General features: G+C 43.0%; 1 protein-coding gene across 1 annotated transcript in view; it reads right to left on the reverse strand.

Moving 5' to 3' along the window:
• The window catches only part of TMEM255B (transmembrane protein 255B), an 80550-nt gene extending 57568 nt beyond the window's left edge, over positions 1 to 22982 (reverse strand). Inside the window, exons 1-3 of the mRNA XM_068395453.1 lie at positions 22922 to 22982; positions 14998 to 15140; positions 10242 to 10304 (exon numbers count right to left, since the gene is read on the reverse strand). Coding sequence (XP_068251554.1) covers positions 10242 to 10304; positions 14998 to 15140; positions 22922 to 22982 — 267 coding nt within the window. The remainder of the gene's footprint in view (positions 1 to 10241; positions 10305 to 14997; positions 15141 to 22921) is intronic.
• Between the last annotated feature and the right edge of the window lie 591 nt (positions 22983 to 23573).

The raw sequence follows: 23573 nt of genomic DNA on the forward strand, positions 1-23573 counted from the left end.
CTGTTACATTGCAATCAGAGAATGAATTTGATATATGTGTAAATGAACAAATATTAAATTCAAGATAATTCATTCACTGATGAGTAAATGCTTGTCTTGACTCAGTTAAAAATGTCACCACTGATGATGCACTATCAGGTCTCCTAGGAGTTTGAGAGAGTCTTGGAGTTCCAGCCACTGCAGTCCAGCAGATGTTACTAAAACAATGCTGGAAGAAAGACTGAACTGTATTTGGTGTGCATTTTCCAAGACAAGAAAGAGAAGGAAATCTAATAAAGTAATTTTTTTAAATTTCCTGGGGCAGGGTTAGTTTTATTATCAGTGCTCTTTTAAGCCCCCACAGCATCTGAGGACCCCTGTTCATATCCCAGTAACCATTACCACAGTTACTGATTTCCTTCTAGCAGCAGCACGTCTCAGCTTCACTCAGCTTGTTCAACCTGTACTACAGTATTTTCTCCCTAGTCTGAGCTGATACAACTGACTCTAGTTCGAGCAAGTGCAATACGTATGCTCTGCTCCACCTATGTTTTAGCTGCTTTTAAAGAGATCTGTTTAAATAGCTGTTCTACTTTTCTTTCAGCCCATTAAATAGGGTGCTGACTATATGATCAAACCCTTTCCCCCTGTTTCAGCTTCTTACTGGTAGGTAGAGGGGCACTGAGGCTTTCCAGGGCAGTTCAGATGTAGCGTGCTTTTACAGGCAACGCTGCTCTCCAGCCATCTTCTGGTTTTGCGAGTCCTTGTCTCCCTATTCCAAAGTCACTTTCAGAATCAGAGTTTGCACCCTCAAATCATTACTTTGTTTCAAGAGCTGTCTTTTGGTAATGTAATTTTTCATTCATTTTCATCTTTTTACATCTGTATGGTTTTTAGCTTTTTATTTCCTGGGGGTACATTGCCGTATTCTATGGCAAATCACATGAACTGATTCCAAATGACTTTTGAGACCAAAATTATTTGCGTATTTGGTATTATACCCTCATGACTTGATTCGTTTGTGTGGATATAAGTATAGATTGGAGGAAACCAAAAACAGGAACAGCACCCCTTCACAAAGCAGATGGGCCTGTATTTGGGAATGAGCTAGGCTCTGCTCAGTACAGGGTGTGAAGCATGGGAAGTTCCATGTGAGTATGAGGAAAAACTTCTTTCCTTTGAGGGTGACAGAGCACTGGAACAAGCTGCCCAGGGAGGGTGGTGAGTCTCCTTCTCTGGAGATATTCAAAACCTGCTTGGACGCAACCCTGTGCAATGTGCTCTGGGTGACCCTGCTTTGGCAGGGGCTTGGACTAGATGATCTCCAGAGGTCCCTTCTAACCCAAACCATTCTGGGATTCTGGGGAATACGATATTTCTAAAAGGGGAATGTCGTGGTGCTCCACCCAACGTGAAGCGGTAGTTCTTATCGATGCTTCTGGGTGGTACCAATTGTGGTGTTTTGTATGTGGTGAGGCTGCTAAGAAAATTCTCCTAAGGGGTAGATTTCATCATACATAACTCCAAATACATGTAAGTATTTGTCTCAGGTGGTTATCTGTGCTCCTCTGTAGTCAACAGAGAGCCAGACACTTCCAGATACCTCCTACACCTGCTGTAGAATGGGATGAATTATCTTCTGATGGTACCTGTCTTTTTTTCCACTGGCTATAGAGGGAGCCTAGATGAGGAAGTATCTGTGCTGCCAAAACCAACATCTTGTCGATACTTCTTTCATTCATTCCCTTGATGTGGGCTGCTCTGATATTTGCTTTCTCTTCACTTCAGTACTTTCCTTCAGTCACTTGCGGGGGACTTGCAAGGGAGGGAGGGGAGTAATGTGAAACGAGAGAAGGATGCCTGGGATTTGATGAAGATGGAGTGATGTTCCACAGAGAAGGAAGAAAGAAAGCTGAATTTCACAGCTGGAGAAATGCTAATGGTTTTGGAACAAGCCTAAGCAAGCCTTAGTCCAGTAAGCACTTCAGACTGGTAAGAATTCTCCCTTGCAAACATCAACAAAAGCACTTATCTAAGAATGGTTAAAAATTATTACAGGCTAAAGGATAACAAATACAGTCAGGAAGCAAAAACTAAACACAGCATTAAAAGGAAAGGGGACAAAAGGGAAACATAAATTTAGATTCACTGATCAGCAGTGCTGACATTAGAGGAATCCATCACATACTTCCTTTCATGGAAGCTCTTTTATTGATTAAAATGGAATAAGCTCGTTTCATCACTTAAACAGAGGCAGCTGTTCAGAGCAGTATGAGAACAATAAACCAGAAATAAACAGCATACCATGTGTCATAAAAGTTTATGCTTCCTGGTAAAAAATGGTGGAATTGACATAGATCAAGACTACTACAGCTGACACTGTTTTAGCAGCGGGAACTTTTTTTGCACCGAAGTCTGTTAGTGTCTTCACAAATTCTCTTTCACATTACAGTGACTGCACTGGTTTCTCAAGAAACACACACTCTTTATCAGAAATGCATTACAATTAAATTACAAGCTTTCATGTAGTGAAGTTCTACCTGCAGAGTGTGGAAGACTGTATCTGGCCAACAGGGACACTCATCCATTTAATCTGATCTCATTCTTCAAAAAGAGGATCGGAAACCACCTGTCCTTTTCATAGGGCACACCCCACCTCACCTTCTTCACCTTGCACACGTGAGCACTTATCCCAGATTCCTTACCAAGACGTTTTATCCCCTGCTCCTGCTTGCTAGGGAAAGTAATTGATTTCTTTATTGTTCCACAAACACATTTCACGGGTCATAAACTTTACTTTTGTTTTCAGCTGTGTGACAGTAATGCTTTCATTCACATAAACAGCACAAGAAAACAAACTGGCAGTTAAAAAGTGTCCTATTACGCAGTTAGTTATGTGTGCTGTTTCCAAGCACAGATCTTAAAGGAACCACATCCCAAAAGACTTTTACTTAATAAGATGGGAGGAATTAAACTGAACTGCTGGCTTGAATCTCTGACTCAAAAGAACAGTGACAGCCCTTAAACACTGGAGTGACAAAAAGAAGTTGTGCTGGTGCATGCATATATTCATACATATATATATATATATATATATGTCCCTTCTGTTTTCACAGAATTTAAGCTTCCAGAAGCAAACTGAAGCCATTCTGCTTCCCAAGAAAGCTCTCCAAATAGAAGCCAAAGTCTCTCTTCCCTATATTTTTTCCTTTGTAATAAATTTTCCATTTCTTTCTACCAATGATAACAGTGAAAACATGGTAGTTTCTTATCAGAGACTGAGGTAATGCTGTGTTGGGTCACAAGCTGGGGAATCTGGGGTGGGTAAGACCTGGGACAGGTCAACCAACAGACCAGCACAGGATTGTATCAGACAAAAAGAACTACTGTGCTAGGCTGCAGCTGGACATACTTGGTGGCATCTCTTTAGGTATGTCAGACAGACACAGCCCTGACGATGGAACAGAAAGATTGCTACAGACCTGACTGTACTTCCCATTACCGCTTTACTAGCTAAACCATCCTGGCAGACACATCTATAAAGAGTGCAAAAAGCACTCTGCACAATAAAGACATAGTGTCAGTGGCACAGTGGCATAGACTTTTTTGTCATTATGCCAGGTATTTGCCAGCACGTGCCAGCTGTAAATACATATATATGTGTGTGAACATTTATTACATGTTATATATTATATGGTTAATATATCATAGTACATTTATGTATTATAATATTTACATATAAATAAATATTTGCATGAGTAGCTGATGAATCTGCACTGGTAAAATCTGAAAGATAGACCTGGAGATACGTGATGTGAAACACTGATCCATACGGAACTAGGCAGAGAAGAGCTGAAACATCCCCCACACTTCCTTTGGTAATTCACACAGTGAGAGCATCTATTTTTGTCTTTGAGTCCCTGAACTTCAAAGTTCTCAAGACACTGTAGGGAAATTTATACTATCTAACTTCAGGCATTCAACTCACTGACAGCACTTAGATGATGGTTTCACGGCATAGTGAGTCGATATAACACTTTGTTCCTAGCAAAAGGGACAAGTCTTCTTCCCTCCTCCCACAGACTCCTCTCTATTCTCAGCCATGCAGCCACCAGTTACTTTTGCTATGCCTGATGCTCACTTGGCTATGAACCTTTTACCTCACTAATCCAGTGGAAACTATTTTTGGCTGGGGCAAGGAAGAGGAGAAGAAGGAGTTGCAAGATAGAGGAAGGAGGAAAGGAGGGAAGAGGAGAAAGGAAGACCTCTCTGTGTCAGTGGATATTTATATTTATTATAAATTGGAAATCCTCACTTTAAATGCATAAGGTCAAAGAACTGCATAAAAAAAAATCCAAAATATTTTACTCAGTCCTTCATTCATGGAATACATAATACCAATAACAGCAAAATGTCTCTCATAATATTACACTAACTAAAATAAATTATAAACAACTTTTCAACTATTTACATTTTTATTGCCCATAAAATTTTCTTCTTTTAATTTCACTTGCCTTCACTTTGGATGGTGCTTTCATACCCACAGATATATATCTGTCCTCCTCCTCTTCAGCTGAAATAACGGAGACTTCAAAACGTCTCCCATTATTCGTCTCACTTCTACCCATGACTTTGATAAATATTCTCCTGCATTACAAGGAATAACACAGATTTCCCAGACCTACCATGGATAGACCACATTCAAAATCCTTCCCAAAAAAGGATTAAAAAGGGGTCACAAAGCTGATTCCTGCCAAATAAGGCAGCTAACACCCAAGACTGTCCCATGTTTATAGCATAAAAAGAGACTGGACAGTCTATACACAGGCTGTTCTGCTCTAAGCTCAAAACTGGGCAAAGTTATAGTATGATATCTTTTGTAATCTCATCAATATTACAGAAGAGAAATATAATTGTCACTTAACATGGGATTCTTCTTACCACACTTTAGCTATCTAAAACTCCAGACTCTAGTCTACATCACCCTTCAAGGCTTCTTCCAGAACCTAAGGAGAGAACGAGATGCCTCCAAAGGGCAACCACATTATAGAGGTCTAAGAGCTAGGCATAAGAGAGAAGGAAGATGCTCTCAAAGAATAAGCTGCTTGATCCTACCAGGTAATAATATGCTGCTACATTTTGAAAGGAATGCAGGTGCCTAAAGAAGAGCCGTGCTCGAGCTCACACAAGTGTCAGTGTCAACACGTACTGGTTTCTTTATATAAAATCTCCTTGTCTGTTTCTGAAACGCGCAGTTAGATCACACCACAAAATTTAGCACACGTTTATGACTGAAAAGATAGTAGTAGGTCTTTTCAGTTTTAATCATTTTAAAGGTGTTAAACAAGACAAGGATGATTGCTAATTTGTTTCATTATTATAATTTTTACATCAGTACTAATTGTTTTTCCCTGAACTATGTGAAATATGAGCACACAAAAAATAATCACTGAAAAAAGAAGTGCTGTTGACTTTCTCTGAAGCTTGAGTTCAAGGGAGAAATAATACCTTGGTAATGACAATGATTGCCTTTACATTATCTGCATTTCCCCTGCACTACAATAAAGACTTCTTCCATTTATTTGTGCAGGAACATCAAAGATAATCTCAGGAGATCTACAGAATTGTAATGGTTTTTCTCTTTCCATAAACAAGCTGCTTTAATTAGCTCAATATGTGATATGGAATCTACCAGCATTTAGTGTCTTTGATCAAAATCTGCACTAAAGCCAGTTTCTTCCAGTATGTTCAATTTCCATGAAAAAGTAGATGAAGCACAATATGTTTGAACAGAGCAGAGTAGGTATCCATATCAGTATCTTTTTTTGGTGTACATATTAATAACCACCACCTTTACACACAGTGTCCAGTGGGCATTTTCTGGTGGACATAATCAATTTACAAGATATATCGGGTTTGAAAAGCAAAAGAGGTTTGTCTCTTCTAATCCTGAAAACTGGCTCACACATGTAACTCCTTTAAAAAAGCTTTTCTTCTGAAACAGATGCAAACTCTAGTGGCAAGAAACTAATCAGAGATAATATTGAAGTACTGCCTCACATACATCTCAACACAGAGTAGGAACGCATGCGCTGTCAGGGAAGTCTATCAACTAAAAACAGAAGAGAAAAGTATTGCTTTTTTCCTCCAACTTCTGGTATAGTTGCTTTTCAGCACTTAATTTGAAATCTGATTATTGTTGACAGAGATTGGGAAGTAAGCATATTAAGGCACCTAAACTTGGCATCCCTTGAGCAGTCTGAAGAAATAGCTTTGCCTTTTCTGTTTGTGTGCAGAGCTCCATGTTTTAACCTCCCTCACGTTTTCAAATTCGGCTTTTGTCAGAAGCACTGTCTCCTCAGCTAAAATCACTACAACCACCTCTCTGAACAAGTCAAGGACCAGGCTGAGCCAGCTGAGCATTAGATTTATATTTGAGTACGTCCTAGACATGTCAACAAGAAAATTAACTGTGTGTTAGAATGAAGAAAAAACAAGCAAGACTTGGCAATGGATGAGTTCAGGTCTCAGACCTGCTGCAGACAACTGTCTTTATCCTAAGTAGTACTGAGGTTTGCACTAACTCACGCCTCCTGAGGGGTCACTCCTGCTTCTCTGACCACGCCTTGCCACCCTCTCTGTGTCCTTTCTGCTCCTGTACCTCCTCCCACTGCCCTCCTGCCTTCGCCGCTCTCTGCCGTAGCTGCGCTGCTGTCAAGGTGACTCCCACAACCCTATCGAGAGCTCTTGCAGGCAGCATGGTGGAATCGCAAACGTTCAAAACCCTGACAGATCAAAAATCCCAATCGCATGTCCCAATCACTCTTGCGGGCACCGCAGTCTCAGCACGCTCATTTTCAGCCTTGTGAACAGCAGGGCTTGATGAGACTGGCATTGGAAAGACGTGTGAGAGGGAACTGTGAGCCAGTGTTTGGTTTATCCATCAGGTTAGCTAAAACTACATGTATGGTGTCTTATCAACATCGCACATTTAGGGAGTGCTTCGTTTCTGGGTGCTAGCTCATGCCACCTCCACATTTATCTGAAGAGAAACCTTTCACAGCACTCCCTCAGCACTGCTTACTGCTCTCAGCTCAGCTCTGCTGCCATGAACCCCCTGCGCATACAGCCTTCCCCACTTCTGTATGCAATTTCAGCATCTCGTTTTCTAATTGGAAATACTTTGTACTGCAATGTGAGGAGATGTCAAGCAAGCAAACAAGCAAGGATATTTCATGTCTTACAATCAAATCCATTTGATTTGAGCAGTATCATATTTTCCACCCATCTGGCTGGACTGTGCCTTTGGAAAGAAACAACATACAACTACACTCTTTTCTTCGATCCATGACCTGCTTTGCAGGGGGCAAGAGAGGCAAAAAGGGACAGCAACACATTATTCTTCAATTTCTTCTGTTTGCCAGTTAGAAACATCACAAATCAGTCCAGATCTTTAGTCAAAGGGAAATTTTGTTCTGCTGGTGCCAAGTTTTGCACAGCAGAGCCAAGCACAAAGGCTAACAGCAAAGTGAAATCATGCTAGTCAATGAGGCAGAGCCTGTTTCTGCAAGCAGCACTTCCTTTGAATTAAGGGTTATACCTTGGTCAGCACACTGAACTCCCACTGCGGGCCCCGGGATGCCAAGAAGGAGGTCAAAGAGGTGCAACGTTATTAATGTTGTGTTTTAAGAACAAACCATTGTCCGTTCTGCCTAACTGTGCTTTCATTCTTTCTCAAATCTTGTGCTCACATTATTGAGCTGCGGATTTGCTGGACTAGTTCTGCTAACCATTACATATTTCATATTGCACTTAGCATTTCATCAACCATGAATAAATCTGGACTTACAGAGGATAGGTCACAAGGAAATAGAACTTGAAGGCAAAAAGAGAAATAGATTTACAGAGAAAAGGTCAATTTAAAATAGGTATTTTTTTTTACTAATGTAATTGAATCTACATTCATTTTCAATGTAAAAAAACAAACATGAAGTATTGAGTCATTACAAGGGCCAGACAATTGTCAAAGCTACACTGGGTTGAACTCAAATTATACTGCGGTAAGTGCTCAAAGGAAGTCCAGTTAAAATAGAAGGAACTGAGTAAAAAATTTATTTTCCTTCCCACCCCCTTTTGTCCTGCTGCAATGCATAGAATTTTTAGTTACAGAAATACAACAATTCTGTTACATATCTGTGCTTGTATAAGTCTTTACAATCTTATTGATGGCTGCAAATTTGTTAAAGCTGCTCTAAACCCCTTCAATTGAATATACTCAGTTACACCCCATAATTACTCCCCTCAGTTGTAGTATGACATAAACCCTTTCAGTCTCATTTCTGTAACTTTTGAAAACAAGCAGCTCAGCCTTAGGAAAGACAGTGTTAAAAGGCTTAGCCCAATGTGGATAGTACTCAAAGCAAGAAGCGCTATTAAACTTTCTAGTTATTTTCTTGGTCTGTTCCCCAGAAACCCAATCTTTCAACAGCCATATCATCACTAAGTGCTATTAGCAGAAAGCAGTTTTCCTTGTTCCATGCTGGGAAATGCAAACAGGCACTAATACCAAACATACTGGACACTTATTTCTCCACAGTCCTTGTGTAAATGACACAACATGTTGAGTATTACACGGTTTAATGCTGCTTACCCACCTTAAGTCTTTTTCAGTCATTTTACTTTCTGCTAAGGACAGAAGCAATAGAAAACTAAGAGGCAGATTGGAGGAAAACTGAAAATAAAACAACCCTAAAATGTTATGCTTGTTAGTAAAGTAGCATGAATGCTGTGGAAGACAAAGCTATTTTCATCTGCCCAACATTGAGTCTGCAACTTGGAACCTGCTGTTCATCCCGGTCTCTGGTGTAGAAACCAGGGGCAATAGTTCTTAAAAAACGAATAAGCTGTTTTGTCAGTAGGAAAATTAATGAGGCCTGGCCTGCTGCAGATTTGTGTCTCACATGTCATGTCCCATTTCGATTCTCTAGTGTTTAATAAGAGGTGAGCTGACATTGAAGCCTTTACCACCATGGGGGAACTAATTCATAATTCTCTCCTCTACCCACCTGTGACTTTTCATGAAACTTGAAGGAATTGCACATCTTTGAAGTCTCTACCTACCTGCTGAATTTGCCTGAAATTGGTCAACACGTTCAAAACATGGAATGGGGAACAGATAAAGACACAGATAAACATCATGGCTTTATAAATCTCATTCCTTTGGGAAACCCAGCTAGAAACAGAAGTTAAAAGCAGGAGAATAGTTGCAAATACATCACTGAAACTTAAAGGCTATGAAAAAAAATCATATTATGAAAGAAGTTTGACTATAGTAAGAACAAGACTGCGTTTATGAAGAAGAAAACAGGAAATCACAACAGACTACTTGTAAGTAAAATAGTTACTTGTTAGTAAAAAGCAAGGTAAACCCATCATTTCCTCCTCTGAGCTTAACATCACTCTTGATTTATACCAGTGAAGGCCCTGCATTATGAAATTAATCATATTTCATGATGCTTGGCTATAATCAGTCTACTGTAAAGTGCACATTGGACATGCTGTTATTCAACCAAGACACTGCTATTTTTTGTCGAGAGCAAGAAAAGTGTAAGACTTTCCACAAATCCAGTCCTACACACCTTCCTTTACCCAGATGTCCCAAGGACTTCCTCATATAAATAAAAGCAAGGGGTTTGCAAAGCCAAGCTAAATCTAAAAACAAACCACACAGTGTCGTCAGATCCTGTCTGACCTAGCCAAGGAATCTTGATAGCAAGAGCGCTGGGGTTTTTGCTTCTTTTAAAAACATATAATTTCAGGAAAGTGTTCCTGACTTAAACTTCTTGTGCAGGATGAGATCACCTGTCATGGTTGAGCTGATCACGTGTCTTGTTGCTGCCCTAACTGGCATGATCCATGCCTTTTGTCTCTCTCCCCATCCTTTTCCCAGCTACATGGTCCTGGCCAAGCTCTGGCACGCATCTGACCCTACCCTGGGTTGATTCAACTCACTAAACCAGCAGGAAAGTAATTCAGCAAAGAAAAGAAGGCTGCTTTTCTCAGCAGTGAAACTATCCCTTGCCCTGTACAGATGGGAGTCACTGGCCAACTCATGCTTCTTTGAAACTTCTTAGAAAAGGTGAAACAAATTACTAACATTTTGAGGCAGATGCAGCAGTTTTAAGTCAATTGGAAATCCCTGCTTTTGTAGTTATAAGACATTCTAATACAAAAATATTAAAATGAAAAAAGCTGTTGCTTACCATTTGTCTTCTGTTCTCTACCAGGTGGATGCCAACAATCCCTAGGAAAGATCCAAAGCCAAGCTAAGGCAAAGAACAAAACCAACAGAAACACATGAGATCAGCTTATTGGGTCAACATACCAAAGCATTACAGTGATATCTGAGCTGACATATCATACAGATGGGCTAACTGGTGTGGGTCAGGGAAAGGGTAGAAGTTATTGCTGGACATATATCATATAACGTAATGGGGAATGACCAGAACTGCAGCTTTTTGATATTTCAGAGTAAAACTTGTCATGTAGTAAATGGAAGCCTGTATAGACATACGCTTCTATAACCTGGCGATTGCTACCATAGTCACGTACAGTTTTACACACTGTAAAGCAAAAAATTAAGCAAAGTAGGAGAAAAGAACAGTTACATTTAGCCCATACATCATTATTTTGGAAAACTGCAAAGCTTTAGGCAACTGAAGACAAACAGTTTTACTCAAAAAATGGTTGTGTTGCTGCACCCAAGTGACCCAAGTTCAGATCCTTAGGGTTGGGTTTGTTCGATTGTAATCACTAAACACTATCACACATCCCAGAAAAAGTCCTTGCTAAAACACCAAAAGGACCAGTACAGTTAGTTAGTTTCAACATGGGACAGCTGCAGCACCAACAGCCACAGGAGAGAGGAGGAAGGGACGCTGGAGTAAGCTGGCCTTACAGTTCCTACCAGTGCTGCTTCAACACCAGGCTGGCAGGAAAAGTCCCCTTCTTATGATGGGCCCATGAAGGTCTGGAGAGGTAGAAACGCCTTGGATTCATGGTTAATGTGAGGTAAAGCGGCAACAGGTGAGACCAGCCCTTCCTCAGACCTTCCTGGAGTCAGGACTCCCACTGGGCTCATGTGGGCTTGGATAAAAGGGGTCTGCTTGGTGCTACACACCTGAGACATAGCTGGCCACAAATTCAGAAGCAGCCAGATCTGGAGTGCAGCTGTCAACAATCTCTTTCCATAGAGCTCCTTCCTTGCCTTGCCTGGCCACCTGCTGCCCTGCGGTCACCCCAGTCTCAACCTCCCATCACTTCCACGCTCCTTGCTCCCCTCTTCACTAGGGCTGATGCTCCTCCCTGCCCAGACACACCCTTCGTCACCCCCTCAGTCACCCCTCAGCTCCCAGCAAACCCACCCCATGGACGAGGCATGACATTTCTGCTAAGGACTTTAAGACCCTTTCTGGAACGAGGTCTCTGAATCTGGTTCAGAGACTCTCCTCCAAGCACAAGTTAAGTTTTTAAGGACTACGCGTCCCAGACAAGGGCTTGAGTGATGCCCGTGAACTCCTTGCTGTTATGCACAACCGCTCACAGCAGAAAGCAAATCTCCTGCAAGCACTTTACTTGCTCAGTATCACACCAGGAATCCGTCACTCCCTCTCAAGAAAGCCAATGTAAGGAATGGAGATTTGCTATAGAGTGCTTTGGGAAGATTTGTGTGAAAGGGAGGCACAAGGACTAAAAGCAGAGACTTTGAAAGAGTGCTCAAGTGCATCCATGCTGACAGCTGAATAGGAGAGAGAGTTGGACTGTGAGCAAGGACACTCAGTTCAGGGGACAGCAACTTTGTAAATTAACTACATCAAAATGACACCTGGTTCCAAGCCCCATTTTTCATCCCAACAGGAACCATCCATAAAGCCCCGTTTATGGCTGATGCAGGGGACACAGAGCGGAGTAATATTATCCACGTGAAGAAAAAATGAGCAAATACGGAACAATAGCAATTAAATCAGAAGGAGCAGAACCATAGACGGAGATCACAATGTAAGCCACAGCATTGCTGAGATTGGTTTAGGGCCATACACGCTCCTGGTTTTGTCTGTTTAGACAATAGGCTTTTTGGGTCGGGATCTCTGCGAGTGCAGGTCAGTACGGTGACTGGGACAATTGGACCCTGTACACTCCTGGTTGAAAGATCATAAAAATAGCAAATGAAAATAATACAAGCAGTAGTCATAGAGAAGTGACATTGAAGTATAAACAGTATTTATAAGGAAGTGAGGCTGAAGAAGCTCCAACTCTGGCTTTGCAGCCCGTTCCACAAAGACATCCCTAAACCCAAACTGATGACCAAGCAGTAATCTACTGAATGCAGACACCTTCCAAAGTAGAACGTTATACTAACCCATCTACACACAGAAATATTTTATGTTAAATTACTTTGGCTGCATAAATGCAGCTAATACCTACCACTACAAAGATTTCTTTAGAAAATGCTTTTTCCAAAAAAATGACAAGTGACCACATATGCAGAGAAATTAAGGCCCCTATCTCTTCTTGAAGCCAATGGGAACCAAGCAGAAGCCCAAATTATATTATGGATCTAGCCCTAAAGCCCTGCTCTGCAAATGTTTCTAGATGTAAGTAAATCTATGCAAGTGGATAGTCTTATTCAAATGTTTCTAGATGTAAGTAAATCTATGCAAGTGGATAGTCTTATTCACATTTGTAGGTGTTTGCAAGATAGGGACTAATTCTGCATGGGTTTTAAGACCAAAATCCCTTACCAGTGGAGTGGAGATTTAGATCTCACCTACGAGCTCTGAAGTTAATATTTTACTACTGAATTCTATGAGAACTAGACCTTATTTTTAATTGTAATTAACACTGTCTGTCCTCATAATCTTTCTTGTCTTTGAGCCCAACAGTTAAATATGTAGTGTCGAATTCACTCCACTAGCTTTAGGCATCTAAAAGTTTGGGATCAGTGCTATGTTGGTTTTCTAAGCGCCCTCTACTGTCAGCGGAAAAGAAAAGCAGTTTTGAGGGTTATTCAGCTCATTCTGAAAGAGGTGGCTGACTTTGCGCGGAGGTGGAGGAGAGGCCATCCCATAGACCATCTGAGTCAACAGCCTCTGGCAATGAGCAGGAAGACAGCAGTGCTGTCATACACCTCTAACTAGGCTTTTGGCAAGATATCATGCAAGGTTCGTGTAGCGCCTTTAACTCTTGCTAAACGTTTGGGATATTTAGAGTATTACTGAAGTTTACGCTAACAATTACCCATCACTCTTTCTCAGTTACTTTAACAAACCACCACCTGTGCACAAAAACAATTCTGAACTTTATGAAAATTATTGAGCTTCAACAATCTTTTCAGGGGGAAAATTGTTAATAAACATTTTTGTTTTCAAAGTGTTCTGATAAATTCTACCTATTCTATCTGGTTATTAATGACTCCAAGATTTGAAAAAAAAATTTAGCAGATTATATTTTTCAGCTGAGTGACTAGACATTGTGTTATTTCTAAAATGCAGAAATTTCTTCTAAAAGAAACTAAATGCTGAAATAAATTGGTTCATGCACATGGGTTTATTACACTTTATTAAAGACAACAGTTCAAAAATGAAACTTCTTTCAATGGAATGAATGCAGCTAATACGGTCTTCTGAAATATTTTATTTCAAATTACAGAAGAAGAAGAGACCTTTATCAGTATTAATCTATTTTAGCTGAATGAAAGGAAAATTCATTCTTTTAAGGTTTTATTCTTGGAACTACTTTTTGTTCTATTTTTAAAACACCACTCCTTTTAGATCATCATCCCCAAATTATCTTTCTGAAAGACCTGTTCTCAGCATGACACTAAGATGTAAGAGAACTTGCTTAGGAGGAACAGTTCTAACTCACAAATTATTAATGGCAATGCAAAATGTATGCACAGTATTAAAATATACATATCTCTGGGCATTTCATTCCACGCAGAACAAGAAATAACGGTACCTTACAACACATTTTGGTAGTGGTGCAGCCACATACTGAAGCAGGTGCCTAACTCTCATGCACGAATCAATTTACTTCAGCATTTAGTACATGAGTTTCTTTCTTCACCCTGAACCCTCTGCCTCCTCTTGGTTGCCTTGGGGAGACCAAATGAGGCAGATGGGCCTTTCTCTATTTGCTGCCTGTACTCCTCTTTTTTAAAACTCAGCCCAGGTATCTCAAAAAACTTTTTGACTCCAGGGGTTTCCACCCTTTTGGATATGACTGATCTCTTCTTCTGAGATCAGAAAGGGCCATGCGGGTTGAACCAGCAAGGGCCTGGCAAGGCTGCCCCTCCCGAGAAGTCATAGAGGCACCTCAGGGTGAAGTAGATGCAACTCAAACCTTGTGCCCAGTGCAGGAACGTGTTTAAGCAGTTTGTTCTCAAGGCAAAACCAAGACTATGGATTTCAGAAGGGGATCTCGTACAAGAGGACTGATGGCAGGACTGCACAAGAAAACGTTAGGCAGGCTCCAGGGAGAAGCTTCCACATGCCCATTGGCAGGGCTTTCCCTGTGATGGACCCAGTAGAATTCCTGGCATACAGACACGAGAGCAGAGTGCCTCTTTCTGCCATCAGCGTAGTAAACCTCTAAAAGGTCATTTAAATCTATCCCATGCTTACTGTCCAGTCACTTATATGCCCACATTTAAGAGAGATTGGTGGGAAGTCAAGCACAGGTTCTCACGTGGCCCCTGAGCCCAGCATACTGCTGTGCAGTGCAACCTTGACCCCCGTGTACCCCTTAACAGCCTCCCCTTTGGGGCACTTCAGAAAAACAGTTTACCCCCCTACCTTATCACACAATAGAATTAGATCAAAACAAAGGAGTTATCTTTCTCCTGTGAAATGCAACAGGACTGAATTTTCTTTTTTTTTTGTTTAAATTACGAGCTTCTCGTAACCAGCTGATAATAAATTATCTGGTTATCAATAATCTAAAACAGGTTTCTTTACTCACAACGATGCCTGGGTAGTAGCCTCCCACAGTAACATTTTCTGTTCTTGTGGTAGCTGCCAGACCTATGGTCAGTATGAAAACAGACACTACCAGCAGAGAGACTGTGAACCAAAGCGAAGTCTTCTTCCTTTTTGCAAATTGTCCTGTAGGGAGTGGGGAGAAAAAAAAAACAGAGCTTTTCATTGAAATCATGGTAGAACAAATACAAAATAACATATTTTCTTTTGTCGGTCTTTTCTGTTCTTAACCCACTGTTGTTCTCCCACTAAGGAAAAGGGCTGGCAGGCAACAGAGGGAATTAAAAACCACAGAGTTAGATAAAGCTCAGCATAGCTTAATGCACACACATTGGGTACATGCATGAGATGAGTTTTTATTAAGCTGAACTGAAAGTCAGTGACAATGATAATTATGCCTTGTCTTCGGCAGTGTTTATAATTAAGTGTTGCTCACATCCATAAGTCAGATCCTGCAGGCCTTAAACGCTTACCTAAGTGAAGTTCCAATTTGACTCTACCTGGACAGAACATAAAAATCTTTATTTTAAACAAGATTAGCAGAAGCTCTCCATGCTCTCACGAAAACAAATGTGCTCTTCGTATTTACTAGGGCAAGCAAACCCATCTGTATCTCTGAAGCAAAGCTGTAATAGAGTTGATCAGGTAATGATATATGGGCCTACCTTTTTAAACAGTAGCTGCTCAGTGAAATACATTCAGTCTCACTGGGATTTGGGTTCAGACACCCGAAAGTGAAACACAGCAGGCTCATCTACTGCTTTCAGCCTGCTTCAAGTCACTTTTAACCTTGTTATGGTGGTGGCATACCTGAGCTGCGACAGGTTACTACCATCAGAGCCCCAGCCCATAGCCCAGGCTTAAGTAAGACTTAAAAACAGCAATCAATACATGACCCTAGCTAACAACAGGCACGCAAATGAATCAAACTGTGGTGCTCCTTTCTGGTGTTTTTGCTTTGAAAGGGCAAGCGTGCTTTTGCAAGGCAAGAGTGTGCAGGACCACCCTGGAGCACTGGGCCATGCGGTGCCGTGCTACCCTAGGCTGCAACTGAGCAGCATGGAGCTCCAGTGAGAGCACAACCTGTCCACAGCACAGGGTCAACGTCTCTCCCCTCCGTGGACTCACGAAGCTGCCTGCGCGCCCAGTCTCGGGATGAGGCAGAAGCTGTGGTGTTGCACTGAATACTGGGGGCAACAGCCCTCACCAGGAATGTGTAGGTGAGAGGGGAAGGCAGCCTTGTGTGGATCAGGCTCCGAGGGTGAGGCATGATGGTTCTGCTGTAAGCAAAAGCAGGGGAAATGCAGGGAAGACAAAAAGCAAGCAGAAGCCATTCGCAATGAGTCACTTGAGTTATGTGGCAAATTTAAAGTCGGGTAACTCAATTAAATGTTTACAGTTCAAAAGTCAGGCTAGATGAGTGATGTTTGCAAACCAAGTCAAATAATTTCAATGCATAAATAAATGCATCCATAATAAAAATCTGTATGTTTGCTGACGTTTTTCCAGTAGAACAACCACACTAAATGAGTCCAGTCTTTTAGTACGAAATGCAAGCAACTTTACTGAAGACAAATATCATCTATTGAGCTTACGTGAGTCTCTTTCACCTGCATGTACAAGTCTTCCTGCTATAGGTCAAAAAATAATTCATAGGACTCTCCAGACATCTCCCCTCCAGCCTGTGCCCCAGCTGTCTGCCTCTGGCAATTCCCTGTTAATCCATGGAGAGTCATTGGGGACACAGAAATGGAGGAGTCCTTCATTATCAATCAGTTCTTCACCAAGTGTATGGGGTTAAAGGCAGTTCTTTCAATGAAGCTAGTTCACGTGTCCAAAAGGGGAAAGCAGACTTCAGACTTGTAACTCCACAAATCAGTTGCCCTTCCCATAAACTAAAATGATTCATTCAATATATCTACCAGATTTTTAAAAATACCTGATGTCCTTGCTGCACGCTGTCATCTTTGAAAAGCCATGGAGGTCAAGGAATCCCTAGCAACTGAAGAAAGGCAAATGCCCCACCTATCTTTTAAAAAGGCCAAAATGATGATTCAGGGGAATTACAGGCCAATCAACCTCACTTTGGTTCCTGGGAGGCTGAGACCAAAAATATGGAGCAAATCTTCTTGTAACACATTTCTGGGCACATAAGGTAAAGGTGACTGGCAACAGTCAGCATGGATTTACCTGCTCAGGCAAATCATGCCTGACCAACCTGACTGCCTGCTATGACAAAATGACTGGACTTGCAGAGGAGTGGATGTATTTTACCCCAAATCTAGCAATGTTCTTAACATGGTATCCCACAACATTCTCATAATCAAGTTGGTAATTAATCATGAGCTGGATGGGTGGACAAGCAGATGGTTAAAAAGTTGGCTGGATTGTTGGGTTCAGAGGAAGTGGTTAATGGATAATGTACTCTACCTGGAGGCCAGTAACAAGTGGAGTACCATGGGGGTCTGTCTTGGGACCTGTCCCATTTAATGTATTCATCAGTGACCTAGAGAAAGTGGTAGCATGCCTGCTCATCAAACTGGCAGATGACACAATATTGGGGGGCCAGTTGATACTCTGGAGGGCAGGGCTGCCATTCAAAGGGATCTAGGTAGGTTGGAAAAATGGGCCAGCAGAAGTCTTATAGAATCCAACAGACAGATGCAAAGTCCTGAGCAAAGGAAGGAACACCTTGCAATGATACAGGTTGAGGACTGCGAGGCTGGGGAGCAGCTCTGCTGAAAAGGACCTGGGGTGTTGGTAGACAATGAGCTGAACATGAACCAGCAGTGTGCCCTGGCAGCAAGGAAGGCCAACAGCATCCTGGGCCGTACTAACAGGAGCATCATCAGTAGATCAGAGGAGTAACTATGCCCCTCTATTCAGCACTTTTTAGAACACATACAATACTACATCCAGTTTTGGGCCCCAAGTACAGGAAATATATGAATTAACTGCTGTGAATTCAACACGGGACCCCAAAGAAGGTCAGGGGACTGGCGCACTCGCTGTATGAGAAGAGGCTGAGTAAAAAAGGCTTGCCCAGCCTAGAGATAGATGGCTTTTGGCAGGGCTAGTAGCAGTCTTTCAGTGCCTGTGAGGTGGTTGTCAAGAGGACAGACTCAGGCTTTTCATAGTGGTGCAAAGCAGGACAAAAGACAGTGGACATAAACTGAAACACAAGAAGTGTTTCAGACTGGGCATAAGAAGAAAAAAAATCAACATTAGGACAGTCAAGCATTTGAACAGGTTGTCCAAAGAGGTTGTGCTGTCTCCATCCTTGAAGGTTTCCAAGATTCAACCAGGAAAAGCCCTGAGCAACCTGGTCTGTCCTCATAGCTGACCCTGCTTTGAGCAGGAGGTTGGACTAGCAACTTCCTGAGGTACCTTCTCACCTGAATTATTCTATGATTCTATGGTTTTATGACAGCCAAGACAGCTAGACTAAAGGTAGCTTGGGTATGTGTGCTCATATCCACTGTTACGAAACTGCAGCTGCAATGTGGACATACTCTAAAAGGACGTAGGAACACAAACCTTCTGAAAGTCAATGGGACAGACAGTCCTAAGCCAACTGCTTTTGAAACCACGTAATACCTGCTTTTATGAAAAGTGCCTGAGGAACCAAGTCTCCACATTTTTCTGAAAGTAACACCTGTACCGGCAAAGGTTAATCAGATTGCATGGAGATAAACTAAGGATCCAACCTGCCCTCCAGAGGTTTGATTATCAATAATGATGCGCAAAAAAGACAGACATGAGTCTGACTGCCCAGACTGAGTTTGCTGGAAAATTTCCTAGGAAAAGCATGCTCTTATTTGTAATTGGAGTAAATCTGATGTGGATTTAGTGAGATAAACCAGAAAAGGATGTCTTTATTTATAGGGTCATTTTTCGGTCTGAACTACATTTTGACTTTGAAATTTACATATGTCAGAAAGCATTTACGTATGTGATACCCTTCAGTCCTCACATTTTGATCTTTTACCAGCTGCATCTCAAATCAGAGGCAAATACCCAATCACATATCTTCTTTTTCATACTCCAGTTTGGAAACTCTCATAACTCCACGTAGCTAGCTATGAACTCCGCCCTTAGATGACTTACAGGCAGGAGCACAGAAAGGCCCCTTCTGGAACAGAGACTGGCACACACAAGCCCTTGTTCTCAGAGACTGCCACATGCTCAGAAAAGAAGGGTAGAAATCAGGTCTAAACTGGTTTCTGCTCTGGCTGTCTGTGTTTCCTTAGTCACATCAATAAAAATCTTTGGCATCTGTATCAAAATGTGTGTAAGCACATGTATGTAAGTCACCAGCATATTGTGAGGCCTAAGTAATATTTGTAAAGCAGTGTAATGTCTGCAGATGCAAAAAGGCTACAGCTGCAAAGGGTTCCTACTATTAGCTCCCTTCTGCTATTTTGGTCATGTTGGTTCCCAAGATTTTTTGAGTCCTTGTTTACTGGTGTTTGTAGCAGTTGCCACACAGTTTTTTGGATCTGCTTTTACTGTACCTACCAGCCAAAACCCAATGCCAGACTGTTCCCTCAGGAGCCCTGTCCACAGCACAGACAGAGAGGCTGGCCCAGCCTTCTTCCCCGACACGCTCTGTGGCAGGGCTTGGACCGAACGCCGACCATATACAAGAATAGCTGATAAATTAAGAGCAGAGGAAATGTTGCTGTCAGTATTTCTCAGCTGAATTTTCTTCCAACACCAACATTACTGCAGTGCAGGAGACAGTTAACGTAGGGTATTGACTTTCCAATTTTTTAACACTGAACTGACACTCAGAATAATTTTGACATTTATCCCCTTTAACTTCTTTAACAATGATTCAGTATGAACATGTAAACTCTTAGTCTAGACCTTACTCCAGTTTAGTTATAGCTTCAAATTCTTATCTCTAGCATACCAAAAATCAAGCGTGTAGAAAGAAATCTTCTCGTCATATCCTTATCAGCGTTACCTTGAGACCAGGGTCAATATAGAGCGTGAACATGTTATTACCTTCCATTGGCAATATTCTTCAGCAATTTTGGCCAGCGATGTATTAACTGAGTTTTGATACTGCAGCAATGGGCACTACAGTAACAGCCAGGAGATAAATTAGAGAGGTAATGCTGCTTCCACATCACTTGTGCTCTGCCTGGCATAGACTTTAATTGTGCGCGAAAAGGAACAGTCCCAGAAACACTCTCTGCTTTGCTTCCTAAACATCTGTCAGGCAAAGTACCTGCTTGAGCCACTCAGCCCTGCTACCCCAATGGAAGGAAAGAGAACGCCACAGGACAAGGGGGAAAGACACCAGTCTGCTGTCTCCTTGGGAGAGAGAAAGGCCCGTGAGGGGAGAAATTAAGATCATCCTCCAGAGAGTAAAAAGAAAAAGTGGCTCCTGAAGACCAAGCTCTGCTGGACTCAGCAAAACTTTTTGTCTGTTCATCAGTTTCAGAAAACAAAATTATATTTACAATGCTCTGTTCATGATGGCCAGGGGATAAACTCAGTTTGTAGGGAGAGTATGGAAAATGAATGGTTTTGTGGGGAGGGTACAGATCAGATTGCTAGCAGAATGCAAAGTGGTAGATCTATTGGTGAATGGTAGGGTCTGGATTTGAATGAAGCCAAGGGTGAGTTTAAAAGGAGAAAACAAATTTACGATGAAATGTGTCCATGGTATGGAATGTGTCCAGTGGCCAAAGGAAAGAAAGAATAGAGAGAAACAGCACCTCTGAACTCTGGAAAATTTGCATATGATCTGAAATGTAACTCAAAAAAAGTCTGCATTTAGACCAAGGCAACTGTACTTTGCTAACTTCACCGCTCGTTGTAAAACCCAGCTCTAGATGTCACAAAGTCTATTAAAAAGTGTGTAATGATTTCTGGCAGGGAAAGAATCGCTGCAGGATGTAGCAATTTGCTGGGATCGCAATCACATTTGCTGAATATTAGCACCATAGAATTCCATACCTTCCTCTTTGATCTAGTTAAGGTGATCTAAATGGAAACATTTATTTCAAGTAATGCCCGAGCCCAGTGTATACTAGCAACCCAATATGAGAAAGGATAAGGGAGGAAAGTTTCATAGCAGAAAAAAGTGCATTTTTATTACCTAATGAATACCACTAAAAATTGTGACATGTTTCAGAGAGTGGCATTAACCACATATAGTAAGATAATTTAAGCAGAAATCCATCACAGACAGAGGCGTATAGTACCAAAGGTATCTGCTGCTTTGCTGCTATCAAGAAAATATTTAAGGGAAGATCTTTGGAGCTAAATTAGTAATTTTTAATTACTGCAGTGCTCTCTTCAGTGCCACATCTCTCTCAGCTATGGTTTTCATAGTGTATTTTCAAAAATGGTTTATGCCAGTGAAATTGAACTGATCCTACATTGCTTCCCAAAATTAAATGTGATGGACTGAGAAGCTCAAAAGAGATACTCACACCTGCTGTCAGTGATTACTTTCCCTTTTCTGATTAAATGCTTGACTTGTCCAGAGTGCTGAACTAATTAAACCAGATGCCACAGCATTCGTTTCAAGCCACAAGATAGCAGCTTTTATTAGGCCCGTCTCTTATCTTTATTATGAATTTGTTGAGGAAGAATCCGTGAGTGTGTTATATATTCAAGACCATCGGAAACGTTGCTGAGCTCTTTTACAATTCTATTTAAAAAAAAAAAAGCAAACAACCAAAAAACAAACGACCCCCCCCTCAAACCCTCCTTTGACACTATATATTATAGCTATAGTAAGTGATATCATGCAGTATCACTATGACCTCATTGCTTTGGCAGCAATTGTTTCACTAATAAATAATTTAATGAGCAGCTAATCACTAGTTTAAAGCTAGCATATAGATTCTTCTTTTTCCGCTGATTAACTGAAAACATTTTTAAGTTACAGCGCATCTTCCATTGCTACCTTTTCAACACCGATACCACTTTTCTTCCAAGTTTAAGACAAAAATGAAGATCTAACACATTTTTTATCTGGCTGTTAAGACCCTTGGGTACCCAGCAAAGTCTCTGTTTATCCTTTCCAACACTACACAGAGTAATTCCTAGCAATCAGTTCTGTATTTTCTCAACTTTAATGAATTTCACTGGAATAACAAAATATTTGTCCTTTCTTTTGCATATGTCTTTATTTGTCAGGATGTACGCTGTAAATACAAGCAGCACACTACTTTAGCAAGGAACCCCTACATTAGCAGGCACAGGAGGAAGGAAACCCGCCGCCCCCCGGCTCGGACGCGGGCTGACCGAGAGCCTGTCACCGCCCGCCGCTCCGCTCCGCGCCCCGCCGCGGCCACCCGCCCGCCCGCTCCGCACCCTGCCGACATTCCCACCCGCGCCAGCACTGCAACTGGCCGTTTCCATCAAGCAGATAAGGATCTCTCTTACATTAATTTCCTATTTATTATTTTCTCATAATTTATTTTCTATTTATATATATAATTTTCCCGTCTAAAGCTGCTCGTTCTAATGTTAAACCATCAGCACAGCGATTCATTAAGCGCGGCGGAAAGCTCAACATTGTTATTTTTAAACACCTCAGAGAAGCGAGAGTGAGAGAGACGGTGTGACCCACACCGGCAGTCTCGGGCTGAAACCCCCCGGTGCCCCCACTCTGCGGGGCACAGCCCGGGCACAGCCCCCGCTTGCGCCTTTCCAGCCCGTTAACCAAAGCACTGAGGCGGAGGCAGCCGCCTCTCCCCGGGGGAAGCCCCCCGCTCCCCTCCAGCCTCGCCCGGCCGGCCAGCCCCCCACAGCCGGCTGCCGCTCTCCCGCTCAGCCGCCCGGGTGGGAGCCGCTCCGCGCCCCCGCCGCTGTGTCCCCGGGGGCTCAAGCAGCACTCGGCGGGGCAGGAAAGTTGCGGCGGGGCAGGTGCCGTGGCTCACCTGTGGGGTCCAGCACGGCCAGCGGCCCCGACGCCGCGGGGGCGGGCGGCGGTGCCATCATCTTCGGCGGGCGCCTCCTCTCCGCGCCTCGCCGCTCTGCGGCCGGTGGTGGCCGCGGGGTGCGGGCGGCCCTGCGGCCCGGCGGGCCCGCCCCGCGGGGGAGCGCGGCGAGGGGCGGGGGCGGGGAGAGCGGCGCTGCCACCAGCGGTGGCGGCGATCGCTTCCTGACGCCCAACCGGCCGTTGACCTCCGCTCTGCCCCGCGGCTGACGGCGGCGGGAGCCGCAGCCCTGCGGGGGGAACGGGGCGGCCCCGGCTGCTGCCCCGCGCCGCCGCGCACAGCGAGAGCCCGGCGGGCACCGTGCCTTCGCCCTGCCGCCCTCGCCTGCCCACAGTCCCCCGGGGGCTGCCGCCGCGGCCAGGGCACCGCCTCAGTCGGTGCTGGAGGCTCACGTTGATCGGCCCCTCGATGGCCCGTGTAAGAGAGCGGCCCAAGCCGGTGCTTCTTGACCCGGGGCCTTAAAAGGGGGGAGCTCCCCTGTGGGCCCTGTGGGCAGGACGGGCACCCTGGGTGTCTCGGCCCAGTGTCCCTCAGCTGCCCCACGCCTCACCTTCCCCAGGCCCTGCCTATACCCAGGTCCACCCACCCTGCC

Source organism: Nyctibius grandis, chromosome 2 (genome assembly GCF_013368605.1).
Source record: "Nyctibius grandis isolate bNycGra1 chromosome 2, bNycGra1.pri, whole genome shotgun sequence".
Lineage (NCBI taxonomy): Eukaryota > Metazoa > Chordata > Aves > Nyctibiiformes > Nyctibiidae > Nyctibius > Nyctibius grandis.